The 13,855-nt window shown below is 48.2% G+C and overlaps 2 protein-coding genes across 2 annotated transcripts in view; both read right to left on the reverse strand.

Moving 5' to 3' along the window:
• Positions 1-363: 363 nt before the first annotated feature.
• On the reverse strand, positions 364-6,046 carry LOC133954190 (zinc finger protein 585A-like). Its single transcript, XM_062388508.1, has 2 exons — positions 5,816-6,046; positions 364-4,945 (listed from the first exon to the last, which is right to left on the reverse strand). The coding sequence occupies exon 2, from the start codon at positions 4,827-4,829 to the stop codon at positions 1,767-1,769; it is 3,063 nt and encodes a 1,020-aa protein (XP_062244492.1). The 5' UTR covers positions 4,830-4,945; positions 5,816-6,046; the 3' UTR covers positions 364-1,766.
• Positions 6,047-7,130: 1,084 nt separating this feature from the next.
• The window catches only part of LOC133953467 (protein sidekick-1-like), a 93,964-nt gene continuing 87,239 nt past the window's right edge, over positions 7,131-13,855 (reverse strand). Inside the window, exons 35-42 of the mRNA XM_062387392.1 lie at positions 13,628-13,765; positions 13,354-13,515; positions 13,084-13,209; positions 12,227-12,391; positions 11,587-11,724; positions 9,931-10,051; positions 9,705-9,834; positions 7,131-8,647 (exon numbers count right to left, since the gene is read on the reverse strand). Coding sequence (XP_062243376.1) covers positions 8,342-8,647; positions 9,705-9,834; positions 9,931-10,051; positions 11,587-11,724; positions 12,227-12,391; positions 13,084-13,209; positions 13,354-13,515; positions 13,628-13,765 — 1,286 coding nt within the window. The 3' untranslated portion in view covers positions 7,131-8,341. The remainder of the gene's footprint in view (positions 8,648-9,704; positions 9,835-9,930; positions 10,052-11,586; positions 11,725-12,226; positions 12,392-13,083; positions 13,210-13,353; positions 13,516-13,627; positions 13,766-13,855) is intronic.

Raw genomic sequence — 13,855 nt, forward strand, 5'->3', positions numbered from 1 at the left:
TTTGGTGTTTACGTCTTATCTCTTATGTTTAGGACTGAGAAAAATATGAATGGGTTTGTAAATTAGAATAAACGTGTTAATACTTATGAACACATTCTGTAAGTCTTTGCAACTGTGCTGATTACATGCAGCTATAGCTCCTGATTGGTTTCTAATTAATATATTATATATAATATTAATTGGGGATATGATGCAGTAAGTGGATTCCTATTCATAAAATATATCATACAATAATCTTTTGTTCACTTTCCTGTTATTAGTTTCACATGTATAAACATTATTAACTCTCATTGACTTTACCTTTGAATCAAAAGCTTTTGAAACTTTTGCAAAGATTGTTAAAAAAATCCCTCTTACATGTACTAGTCGAATAATAGTTTTATTATTATGTCACTTTTCTAAACAGGGATAATAATGCTTGGTTACACAGGAGCCTGAAAAACAAAACATATAAAAAAAGGGAAATAAACATGACAGCGTAACAACACACACAGAGGCACGGGCAGCGAGAGAATGAGCTGAGATCTCTTAAGTCTTGTTAATGTTTGACCTTCACTGCCCTTGAGCTGTTAAACAGCAGATTCAGCTGCTTTTTGCAGGAAGAAGCGAGTAGAGTCAGTTTTTTATTGTTTTTAGTGTCATTTGTGTCCATGTGAGCGACTGATCGTATCCCGACTGAATCCACGAGGGACAGTGAGAAGTGTGTGAGAGAGTAAAAACAAGCTTATGATGCTTGAATGAGAAAAAAGGCTGAATGCACCCGGCTCAGCGGAGAGTGAGCGAGAACAAGGCGGACCAAACCATCATGCAGAGCTTCTGTATTTAAACAGTGATGTAGTGATACGGAGGAGAGCCCGGGCTTGAAGTTCAGAAACACAAAACCGCAGGGACGACAAACGCTTGTACTGCTCAGAGAAATAGTTTGACAACAGTTCAGCAAATACCTTCGCCAAGGTTTGTTGTGAGCACGACTACAAACAAACAACTGAACAGATTCCCTCGAAGCTCAGTGGGCGAAAGAAGTGCTTTTTCCACTTTCTTGAACATTTCAATCTGGAGCATTTTTTAAAGACATTTCACTGTTTTCCAGGAGAACAAGAAATAAGTCGTTATTTGTGGACTTATACTTATTAGTGTGTGACTGGGTCTGCTGAGCCTTGGCGGAGGAATGAGCTCGACTGAGTGCCGCTCTGGTTTCAAATTATTTTGCCCACGTGTGCATTAAAAGGTCCAGTGTGTAAGATTTAGGTGAAAGGAATCTATTGGTAGAAATTTGAATAAAATGTGTTTCACCTAATTGTACGAATTGTTGTTTTCTTTATCCTAGTAAGGGCCCTTTTATATTTAAATACTTTATATATACACATATAAGGAGTGGGTCCTCTTTATGGACGCCGCCATGTTTTTTTTTTACAGTGGCCCAGACTGGACAACTGAAGGCTTCCACAGGTTCTCTCTCATGTGTGGAAGGAGAGTGTGAAGTGAGGGGTGTTCGGCTGCTACATGCAACTTCACCACTAGATGTCACTAAATTCTACACACTGAACCTTCAAGCGAAAGTGTGCCATTCAAAATAATTGAAATGAAATGGACAAAATACCAGAAAATCAGTTATGACAATCTAGTGTTGAGCTTTTCACATATTTTGGTTTCTTTTTACTTTCTCTGAATTGACTCGTAATGACACCCACACACACACAATCATGCAGAACCACAGGTCCAACCATTCAAAACTGAAGCCTCACTGGAGCTCTGTCGGATTCTAACTAGTGATATTTACTGATGTGTCTGTTTCTGTCCCCGGTCTGTGTGAATGTCTGTCCACAGTGGGGACAGGAGTACGGCCTCTCCCCCGTGTGTGTCCTCATGTGAACGTTCAGTTTGTCCTTGCTGATGAAGCGCTTGCTGCAGCAGGTGCACGAGTACGGCTTGTCCCCCGTGTGGTAACGCTGGTGCATCTTCAGCTCCGTCATGCGTCCGTACGTCCGGCCGCACTCGGGACACTCGTAGATGGGACGCACCTCCATGTGCTGCCGGCCGTGCAGCCGCAGGCCGCTGGACGACCTGAAGCTCTTGACGCACTGCGAGCACTTGAAGGGCTTCTCCCCGGTGTGGATGGTGACGTGCAGCTTGAGGCTGGCGGCGGAGGGGAAGCCGTTGCCGCAGATGGAGCAGAGGTGGGGTCTCTCCCCCGTGTGGATGCTCAGGTGCTTCTCCAGCTTCTTCTTGTTCAGGAAGGTTTTGCCGCAGACGGGACAGTTGGAGGGCAGCTCTCCCTCGTGTTCGCTCATGTGCTCCGTCAGCGCCACCAGCGTGGGGAAGGCGGAGTCACACCGAGTGCAGGAGAAGGGCCTCTCTTTTTTGTACTTCCTGTGTTTGAGACGGTGCTGCTCCAGGTCCTCCTCCACCTCGAAGGTCTCGATGCAGCAGACGCACTGGTGCGGCCGCTCCTCGCTGTGGGTCCTCAGGTGATACTTCAGAGCTGTGACCTGTAGGAAGACGCTGTCGCAGTGAGGACATTTACATTCCCGCCGCTCGTGGACCAGTAGGTGTCTCTTGTAGTGAGACAGCTTGATGAACCGCTTTCGGCACAACGAACAATAATACTGTTCGCTCTGGTGAACCTGCTCATGCTTCTTCAGCGCGTACTCCACCTTGAACTTCTTCCCGCAGGTGCTGCAGGCGTACGTCTTGTCGTGGACCTCCATGTGCGTCTCCAGCTCCTCGGGACCGTGGAAGGTTTGGTCACATTTCGGACAGGTCCCGTTGTTCTCCTTCACGTGGACCTCCAGGTGTTTGTTCAAGTCCTCTGGGAAGGAGAACTTCTTGTGACAGTCGGGGCACGTGAAGCTCTCGCTGCTGGCCGCCTTGCGGTGGGTCTTGATGTGACGTTTCAAATGATACAATCGACGAAACACTTTGCCGCAATCGCCGCAGATGAGGCTGCGCGGATTGGTGTGGACCTTCTTGTGCAGCTTGAGGTGACTCACGAGCGCCGCCTTCTCCTTGAACTGTGTATCGCAGGCGAGACACTTCAGACCGTCTCCTGCGTGAGTCTTCTTGTGGGTTTTCAGCTCCAGCCAGCTGCTGGAACCTTTCCCACATTTAGAGCAGATGTATTTGCCCGAGCCGTGCTGGTTCCTCACGTGTCGGGTCATGTGGTAGGACTGGCTGAAGGTCAGAGAGCAGACGGGGCAGCTGAACGGTTTCTCCTTCGTGTGCGTCCTCATGTGTCTGGCGAGTTTGTTCGGTCCCCTGAAGCGCCGGCCGTCACAGATGGGACAAAAGTGTCCTTTCGGTTTCGCCCTGGAAGCGATTTTTTCTTTCTTACCGGCTCCGTCTCGACATATAGCCACAGAGTCTTCCTCCATCTTGATATCAACTTCACATCCTCTATCCGAAGTCTCAACACAACCAGAGTCTGAGTCGTTGTTACTGTCGTTGTTCGGACTCGAGTCGACCGTCACTTGATCCACCGCTTCCTCACTTTGCCCTAAAGTCTGTTCCTGGACTGTGTCATGTGACAGCACGTGGCTGCGCAGCGTGTCGTGGTTTGTGAATTGTTCGCCGCACTCGGGACACGACAGCGCCTGGTTGTGCGTCCTCTTGTGACTCTTCAACTCGGCGAAGCTTCCTAAGCTTTCCCCGCAGGTGGAGCAGACGTGCTGCCCGGCGCCGTGCTGGTTCCTCAGGTGTCGGGTCATGTGGTACGACTGGCTGAAGGTCAGGGCGCAGACGGGGCAGCTGAACGGTTTCTCCTTGGTGTGCGTCCTCATGTGTCGGCCCAGCTTGTTTGCGTCTCTGAAGCGCCGGCCGGGGCAGAAGGGGCAGTAGGGCCCTTTGAGTTTGGCTGTGGAATCTACCAAGTCATCATCATCGTCTTCATCGTTATCATCTTCATCATCGTCGCAGGCTTCCTCCTTCACCATCTGTGACGATGACGAGGCTTCAGTATCACCATCACCTTCATCGCTGGGTTCGACACACGCAGGAGTCGTCTCAGCAGAACTTTTGCATTTATCTTTATCGTTGGAACTGTTATAGAGTTTATCGGTGCCGTGATAGAAGTTGTCTTTGCGTCTCGAGGGTTTTCTGGAGGTTTGAATCACGAGGGGTTTTGCTGCAGGTCTTTTCTCGCCCTTCCTCGGTCGTCCTCTTTTGGCTTTGATCCGAACGGGGACGTCCAAATCGTCCTCGATCGCCACACTGACCTCCTCAAATCCAAACGCCTCCGATTGGCTCAAAGCGGATTCCACCTCTTTGCCGATTAGCAACGCTTCGGCCAAGGTCAGCGTGTCCTCCACCAGGAGGAGCCTCTCTTTGAGTGGAGGGCAGCTGGTTTTTGCAATCAGCTGATCCAGGACACGTTTTTCTTGCGAGTCTCCGAAGTCACAGCGCCACAGCAGGTCCTGTAACGCAGCCACAAACTGCTCCGTGGTCTCCCCGGGCATCTGGGCCCGGTGGTGGAACTCGAGTCGGTACATCTGCGCGCTCTGATCGGCCGTGAAGAAGCCCGTCAGCGCCGAGATGGCCTCGGCGTACGTGGTGCCGCCCGGGATCAGCGAGGCGAAGACGTGCTGCCCCTCCGGACCGAGGCAGTTCTGTAGCAGGTCGCACTTACTGGAGTCCACCAGCTGGTGCTCCCCCAGCGCCTCCAGGTAGCGGTGGAAAGATTTAAGCCACTTGTGCCAGAACATGGTCGGCTGCCCGGGGGCCGGTAGGAAAGGCGGAGGAGGGGAGAGGATGATCAGCAGCGGCTCTGGAAGCGGCTCGGAGCCCACTTCCTGTTCGGTCGCCTCCTCTTCCGCCTCGACCATCACGTCACCCATCGTTAGTTTGTGTTGTTTTCACAAAGTGGATGTGATTTCCTCTTTGACTTGTTACTGAGGTGAAAATCCTCCGTGTGCTCCGGAGGGTTCATCCCCCCCAGGCGGGGCTCAGGGAGCTGGGGAAGGAAAACAGAAACACGTGGTTCAGGATCAACTCTGTGAGGAATTTAATCCAGTTTCAAAAAAACAAAGTTTATACTTTTGACTTTTAATTCTGCATTCAAGATCACGACAACAAACTAATGTGTGGTCACAAAGAAACACACACAACAACTACACACAACAGAAACAGTGTGTTCACTTTTTAAACCAGAGACATTTTGTTTTCAGCTGTCACAGAAAAACTGGTTCATCTGCCACAACACACAGGAGGAAGAGGAGGAGAAGAAGAGGAGGAGGAAAAGGGAGAAGAGAGGAGTAGAAGAAGAGGAGGTGGAAGAAGACAAGAAGAGGAGAAGGAAAGGGAGAAGAGGAGGAAAGGGAGAAGAAGAGGAGGAGAAAAGGGAGAAGAAGAGGAAGGAGAGTAGAAGAGAGGAAGAGGAGGAGGACAAAAAGAGTAGGAGGAAGAAAGGGAGAAGAAGAGAAGAGAGGAAGAGAAAGACGGCAAGAAGAGGGGGATGACAGGGAGAAGAAGAGGAAGAAATGGAGTAGGAAGGGGAATAAAATAAGAAGAGAGGAGAGGAAGACAACAAGAAGAGGAGGAGGAAAGGGAGAAAAAGAGAGGAAGAGGAGAAGGAGAGGAGGAAAGGGAAGAGGAGAAGAAGAGAGGAGGAGAAGAAGAGGAAGAAGACAAGAAGAGGTGAGGGAAAGGGAGAAGAGGAGGAAAGGGAGAAGAAGAGGAAGAAGAGGAAGAAAGGGAGTAGAAAGGAAGAGGAGAAGAAGAGAGGAGGAGTAGAAGAGAACGAAGAAGAACACAAGCAGAGGAGGAGGAAAGGGAGAAGATGAGAAGAAGAGCAGGAGGAAGAAGAGGAGGAGGAAGAACTCACCGAACCAAACTGGGTCTCAAGTCCCGATGTGTGCGCATCGATACCGAGGCAGACAGCGGTGACGCGGCAGCTTCGACTCTGCGGAGCTGCAGTCGTTTAGTCTCAGAGGAAATAGTTCGCTGCTGTGATGCGGTTTTATTGATCAATTGTTGGTTTTAAATTATTTAAATTAAATCATCACAAACGTCTGGGCTGCAAAACTCGACGTGAAAAACACATCCGCCATGATTACTGACGCTCTACCGGACACACCATCACACCCCTGCGGGCCACAGCGCCCCCTGCCGACTGGGAGTTCTTTTTTTATTATTTATTATTGTTAATATTGGGTAGAAATAATATAATTTACAGAAACAAAATCGTCTGAGACAAAACACTGCAACATAACTCTCTTTTCAGAAACTATTTTTTCATTCCCTTGTGTTGACTTTTCATCTATATGGTTGTTTTGCTTCTTTCGTTATTTCTTTGTGGATGTTTTGTGTCTCATTCTGATTATTGTCTTGCAATTTATGTCATTGCATAATTTTGCATTTCAGTTGGTTTTGTTTAATATTTGTGTTAATCATTATTATTTGGGTCAGTTGGAGTACACCAGTGTTTCTGTGACATTTTAACGACTCATTAAAGATCAAATCAACCGACTTCTCAGATTATTTAATGAGGTTTAACAGTTTGAGGCCTGAATAGATAAAAATGTGTAAAAAATTTATGATGAGAGAAAAAGATTTCTGTCAGTTCTTGTGGACTTCCTGCTTCCACTAATCATATCACAACCCCTCAGGAATCAGCTTCTGCAAATACACAACTGAGGGAAAAGAATCACACAGATCACACACAAACAATGGAGAATAAAGACCAGAGAACAGCTGATGGAGCTTCTTCTTCTTCTTCTTCTGCTTTAATTACAGACATCAGCAGTGCTCTCAGAGGTTTAAGGCCCATCTTTAATTCATCTGATGTAACGGAGAGAGTGATGTTCACTGTGGCAGAGTCAAGAGAGAGACCACACAGACACGCCGTTTAAACAATGACCATTTATTCACACGCTGCATGGGACTCGAAAAAACAAGCGTGACAGAGTGAGGGTGTGCGGAGAATCTCTAAATCAAACATGAGCATCGAACTTACGGGTGATTCCTGTTTGCACTTGAAGGGGAAAGTGCAACGTACACGTGAGTCGGCCGCTGGAGCCGAGGGTTCAAACTCCAACCACTTTGAGAGTGAGAGTGAAATATCCTGTAATCCTGTTCCAGTCGTGAAATGACTCGGCCTCCTCCTCCTCCTCCTCCTCCTCCTCCTCCTCCTCCTCCTCCTCCTCCTCCTTCTCCTCCTCCTCCTCCTCCTCTTCTTCTTCTCCCTGCTGATCTGTCGTTTCCACCATTAGCTTTGAGTAACACAAACATGGCTGAGCTACGTACGACAGTAAAAAGTTTTTTTTCTGTACAAAATCCAGCTTAAAAATACAAACATACACACAATGGCACACTTTGCTTAGCGTTGAAAATGACGGAGAGACAAACGAGGGCCATATATACACACACACACACACACACACACACACACATGCTTGTACACACGTGTCACACTCAAACGCACACGCACGCTCAAACTTGTAAAAAATGAAAAACCTCAGCAGGGTAAAGATGAGATGTGTGGGGGGGCGGCATCGGCTCACGGTCGGGGGGGCGGGGGGTTTACAGCAGTAGACGGTAAAAAATACATGTTTTTTCATTTATTCCAACACAAACCCCAGAAACCACACAACACGCTCACTGAGAATTCCTTAAGTGCTGAAGAACACTCGCTCTGCGTCCTTCATCAAACACGATGATTAATCCATTGTGTTGTTTTTCTTCTTCTCTTCCTCCGTGTTGTGGTCGTTTAAAGTCGACAGCTCAATGTTTGTGTCGCACATGATTCAGGTCATGAAAGCTGCTGCTTCCCTTTTGAATAATTCTTCACTCTTTGAGTTCATTCTCTCCAAGTTGCTCCAATCAGGGCATAAGAAAATGCAGATGTGTGTGTTTGTGTGTGTGTTTGTGCAATTATGCGTAAATACAGGAAACCGAAGAAGAAGCGTTGTGCAGAAATTCCATGTTCGCCGAGTCCGAGGTGGAATTCTCTCCTCCACCTTTACACAAGCTGGTCCGTCTCTCGTGGGAGAGTCTCTGAAATAGGCATGAGAGTGTGTGAGAGTGTGTGTGTGTGTGTGTGGAAACATTGACTGCATGTGTGAGCACAGTGACGGAGAAGAGCAGGAGAGCGACACACACACACACACACAGTGGAGATCTTTGTGAACGAGGGGAGAAGCTGAGTGAGACTTGTGGGTTTAGTTTTTGGGGCGTGAAGGTTCGTCACTCGTCCTCCTCATCGTGTCCCCCCCTCTCCTCTGAAGCCGTCAGCTCTCGAACACACACTGCCCCCACCCCTCTTTCACTTTGTGTACATATGTGTGTGTATGTGTTTGTGTGTGTGTGTGTGTGTGTATCACTTTTGTGCAGGGTTTTTTTGTCTCTAGAGTCAAACGAAGGAGGAGAATCCCGTGACGGGGGTGCGTGATCCCGGCGGGTTGGTGTTGGGGTTGACGTGCGTGTGCGCCGGCTGCCCCGTCGGTGTGTAGGCCCCCCCCGTGCTGTGCTGGGTGACCACGGTCTGGTAGTAGGGCTCCGTCTCGGCGGCGGCACACTCCTCGTAGCCGAACGGCGCGGTGATGGCTTTGAGGCCTTTGGGCTGCCGCTTCCACGAGTTGTAGTAGGTGGGGTCGCTCATGTAGTGGTTGACGAAGGAGTGCTTCGGCTGCTCGTCCTCGTAGTCGCTGTCCGTTAACTGGACACACACACACACACACACAAAGACACACACACACAGCAGGGGTTAGTTTATGTGTAAGACAGATCATTTATACACAGTGATGTGATGATGCAATCAAATCAGTGACTGATCGCCTCACATCTTCTTTGAGGTTCTTTTTATTTTTCATTTAGAGGAAACGGGACTCGAGGACATCTAGAAAAAGACTTAACCACTCCGACTGCAGGGGGCGCTGGTGCTCAGTAAAAGTTACATAGTATGGCTCTGAATTGGAGAGAGAAAGAGGGAGAGATGACAGATAGATAGAGAGATAGATAGATAGAGAGAGAGAGAGAGATGACAGATAGATAGAGAGATAGAGAGAGAGAGATGACAGATAGATAGAGAGAGAAAGAGAGAGAGACAGAGAGAGAGAGGACAGATAGATAGAGAGATAGATAGATAGAGAGAGAAATGACAGATAGAGAGAGAGAGAGATAGGGATATCTCTCTCTCTCTATATCTGAGAGAGACAGAGAGAGAGATGACAGATAGATAGATAGAGAAAGAGAGAGAGACAGAGACAGATAGAGAGATGACAGATAGATAGAGAAATAGATAGATAGAGAGAGAAATGACAGATAGAGAGAGAGAGAGATAGGGATATAAAGAAAGAGAGAGAGAAAGAGAGAGAGACAGAGAGAGAGATGACAGACAGATAGAGAGAGAGACAGAGACAGATAGAGAGATGACAGATAGATAGAGAAATAGATAGATAGAGAGAGAAATGACAGATAGAGAGAGAGAGAGAAATAGGATATAAAGAAAGAGAGAGAAAGAGAGAGAGACAGAGAGAGAGAGATGACAGACAGATAGAGAGAGAGAGATAGAGATATAAAGAAAGAGAGAGAGGGAGAGAGAGAGAGAGAGAGAGATGACAGACAGATAGAGAGAGATAGATAGAGAGAGAGACAGAGATGACAGACTGATAGAGAGATAGATAGAGAGAGAGAAATGACAGATGGAGAGAGAGATAGAGATATAAAGAAAGAGAGAGAGGGAGAGAGAGAGAGAGAGATGGATGGACATGTACCTCTGACTCCGACACCTCGTTGGGTTTCTCTGTCAGCGTGGTGCTCTCAGTGAGCGCGGTTCCATTGTAGTTGTTACAGATGTCCTCATCAGAGTAGTGAAGACCAGCTGGAGTGGGCCTGGGAGGAGATCTGCACACACAAACACACACAGACACACAATCTGTTATATATCAAACCCATGATTGTGTATTGTGTGTGTGTGTGTGAGTGTGTGTGAGCTCTCACCTGGTGCCGTTCTTCTTCAGGAAGGAGTTCTTGGTGTTGAGCGTCCTGCTGTTGAGCTCCAGAGCCGTGAAGCCTCCGTTGTCCAGAGTCACCGACTCCTCGGCCGTGGACACGTGTTTCCCTGGAGGAGAAAAGAGGAGGAGTCAGAAGGATAAACACTAAAAGAAACTTTCAGGGACGGCAGCTGAAAAACGTCCCAGAAGTTGTTCCTCCTGCTGTTTATGATCTGTGTCTCTCATAGACATCACTGAGGCCCCAGTAACTCTGTAGACTTTGAAAAAGTTGCTGTGGCATTAACTTCAACATCTGTCCTGATGTAACCTGCTCATCAGGACTCAGTGTGTGTTTCCAGATTTTCATGGACACACACAAAGTGGCTGCTGTGCCTGCTGCTGAGGACGCGACAGGAAGCCTGAGAGGAGGCGCTGGAACAGGAAGAGAAGCATCAACACGAGGAGCCGGAGCCTCGGATGAGCGGCTGGGAGACACATCACATAAGCTGATGGTGTTTGGTTCTAACGAGGAGGGAGTTTGTCCTTCGACCCGGGTGGGGAGCGTTCGTCCTGCTGAGACATGGTGGAGTAAGACTCCGGTTCCTCCAGCTCCGGGCGGCCGAGTTGTCGGACCCTTTGGAGGTGACGTGTTTCTCCTGTGGAGCTCTGAGTGGATCGGCTCTGAACGGAGCTTTACTCACATTTCATAAAGAAAAAATACATTTCGGGATTGTGAAATAATATAAATCATTAAAGCACCAAATTGGAAACTTTTTGGAGCTTTTACATCTATTTAATCACAAACGAGGTGTTTAATGGTGTATCGATTGAAATGGTTCTTATTTCAGATTAAACTTTATACTAAGCTTTGAATAATTGTAAAACTCTAAGTCTTAAATCAAGGTTTATCAGTTTAATTCTACACAATCCATCCGTCCATCCAAAGTGCATTTGTTTGTTAGTTAGCAGGGTTACACATAAACTACAAGACTAATCACCACGGACACTGTTGGAGGGATTCAGTGAATCCACCTACTGGTGTAGATCAGGATCAAGGACATTTTTTTTACTTCCTGTAACCTTACAAGATGCTTTCAACATTTTCATTGATTTGTCAATTCAGTAATTCATGGCATCTTGATGAGAAACAATCTGACATATTTATGAGACAGATATTTACGAGTGTGTGGAAGCCTGAGCAGATCCAGATAAACATCTAGTTAAAGGTGGTTTCACGATCTCTGAGTGTTATTGTAGTTCGTTAGTCGGAGCCGAGATGACAGTGAGCTGTGAGGTTCTCGTAAAGTGTAACTCAGATTTACAGGACTGTCACGACTCAGGCAGCTGAAGAGGCTGAACTCTGATCTGAGCTCTGTTTTTTATTGAGGAGATATTTTCTTTTTCGCTACGAGATGTGAGACCTTGGAAGTCGAGTGAGTGAGTGTATGTGTGTGTCTGTGTGTGTGTCGGGGGTTATCATTACATAGAGTCTCTGTACTTAGCTCATGTATCTGCTACTCTATCTGCATATGTGTGTTTTTCCTTATAATGTCGCCTTTGAGTCACGAGTCAACCGGTTCACAGTTTAATAACAATTTAAATGTGCACTAAAAACATTTTTATATTCAACTTTCAAGGAAAAATTCAGCTCTGATCAACAGACCTGTGCCACAGGCCTTGTACTTGGAGCTGTGTCCGTGCAGCAGCAGCGTGAAGACCAGGACCAGTATGAGGATGATTCCCACCAGGGCCATCACCAGCAGGAACCACCACTCCTCGTAGAACGGACGCTCGGACAGCGCTGCAGGCAGAGAGAGGGACACAGTTCAGGCCAATGGTCACTTTTCTTCTTCTGTGGTTTCTTCTGGATGCTGCGGTTTGTCCCACAGGAGCAGAAATACTCCTCCCAGTGTCAGTCCCAGTCAAATATACTTTTAGAGGATTGACTCTCTCACTGAGGCACTGCTGCTTTGTTTAACTGGGCAAGACATATAAGAATGTTTGGATTGAAGACTCTAAACATATTGTGATTGTTCTTTATGATGAGTTGTGAGTCCTTCTGCAGCTTGAAATCACAAAGGTGCTTTCAGCTCACATGTAGTTGTGTGACTCTGCCTGTAGATGGCAGCGTACCCACAGGCACACCACGACAGTCACTGTAACTTCACCCTCCACTGCAGCGAATCCAGCAGAATAAACGTTCAGTCACGCCCCAGCCAGACGAGTGGGATCAGCCTGTTCATTAACCCGACTCCTCCAGTTTGTGTGTCTGTGTGTGTGTTTGTGTGTGTGTGTGTGTTTACCAGCTAGAGCTGCAGAGGCTGTACTCGGCTGGCCGTAGCCGTAGCGATTAACAGCGATGACTCTGAACTCGTAGCTGATCCCCGACCTCAGGCGTTCCATCTGTACCGACACCGACCTGCTGCTGGGGGGGAGGGGTCTGATGAAGGAGTCCCACACCCCCTCATCTGGAAGGAGAGCGAGAGAGAGAGAGAGAGGGGAGAGGGGAGAGAGAGGGAGAGAGGGAGAGAGAGAGAGAGAGGGAGAGAGGGGGAGGAAGAGAGAGGGAGGGAGACAGAGGGAGAGAGGGAGAGGGAGAGGGAGAGAGAGAGAGAGAGAGAGAGAGAGAGGGAGCGAGGGAGGGAGGGAGGGAGAGAGGGAGACAGATAGGGGTGGAGAAGAGGCAGAGAGAGAGAGGGACAGAGAGAGAGAGGGAGAGAGAGAGAGAGAGGAGGGGGAGTGAGAGACATAGAGGGAGGGATGGAGAGAGGGAGACAGATAGGGGTGGAGAAGAGGGAGAGAGAGTGAGGGACAGAGAGAGAGAGGGAGAGAGAGAGGGACAGAGAGAGAGGGACAGAGAGAGAGGGAGAGAGATTCAACTAAATGTTAAAATCAAATTGCATTTCAGACAGTGATGATTATTATTATCAGGAGTAGAATTAAAGCCCAGTGGATGATCCCGCTGAGCCTCCTCCCTCCTCCTCACTCTCACCCGCGGTGTTACACCTCTGGTAATCTTTATTAGAAAATTGCAGCTGACTTGATTTTCACAGCAGGTCTGAATGAATCCAGCGAGCGCCACATCACGTTCAGAGTGGAAGTGGATCTGGAGCTTTCTGGAGAAACACATGAATGACTGAGTGTCTGTGTTGGAGCTCACCTGAGGGCCGAGCCTCGATCACGTATCCAGTGACGGGGGCTGCTCCCACGTCTCCCTCCGACCAGTGGAGGGTCAGATCAGAGGACGTCTTGGTGATGGACATTTCCACAGGAGACCCAGGGGAGCCTGTGACGTCACACACACACACACACACACACACACACAAGTTGATTCTCCATAATGTAACTTTGAAAACACATCTTTTTCTTCACATGATTAAAACAAGTGGAGACGTGACACACACACACACAGAGTTGTGGTCCTCCTTACCTTGCACAGGCTGAGCAGTGATGTTGGTCTGGGCGGGGGGGCCGTGGCTGACGGTGAGCGCCTGGACGCTGAACGTGTACGTGGCCCCTTTGACCAGGTCTCGAACCTTCAGCCATCGCTGCCAGCTGCCTTTCACATCCACTGTCACAACTTTACTCACCCCTGCTCGCACACAAACACACAATTTAAGAGAACTGTCAGTCTCCTGCCCATCATGAGTTTGTGTGTGTGTGTGTGTGTGTGTGTGTGTGTGTGTGTGTGTGTGTGTTCATACCTTGCACAGGAGCTGTGGGCTGGTAGACGACCCTGTAGCCCTCTATCTGTCCATTAGGAGTGAGGGGGGCTCCCCAGGACACGTTGACGCTTCCTCCCGTCACCTCGGAGAAGGACAGGTAGCTGGGCGGGCTGGGAGCTGAGGACACGAGGAGAACGACCAATGAGATGAGATCAAACATCAGATCATGTGGTTAGTTTGGTTTTGAGGGAACAGAACCGTCGCCCC

Source organism: Platichthys flesus, chromosome 5, assembly GCF_949316205.1.
Source record: "Platichthys flesus chromosome 5, fPlaFle2.1, whole genome shotgun sequence".
NCBI classification, from domain to species: Eukaryota; Metazoa; Chordata; class Actinopteri; order Pleuronectiformes; family Pleuronectidae; genus Platichthys; species Platichthys flesus.

Excerpts from the sequence above, each read along its gene's own strand:
- LOC133954190 (XM_062388508.1), bottom strand. The coding sequence starts at position 4,829 with ATGGGTGACGTGATGGTCGAGGCGGAAGAGGAGGCGACCGAACAGGAA.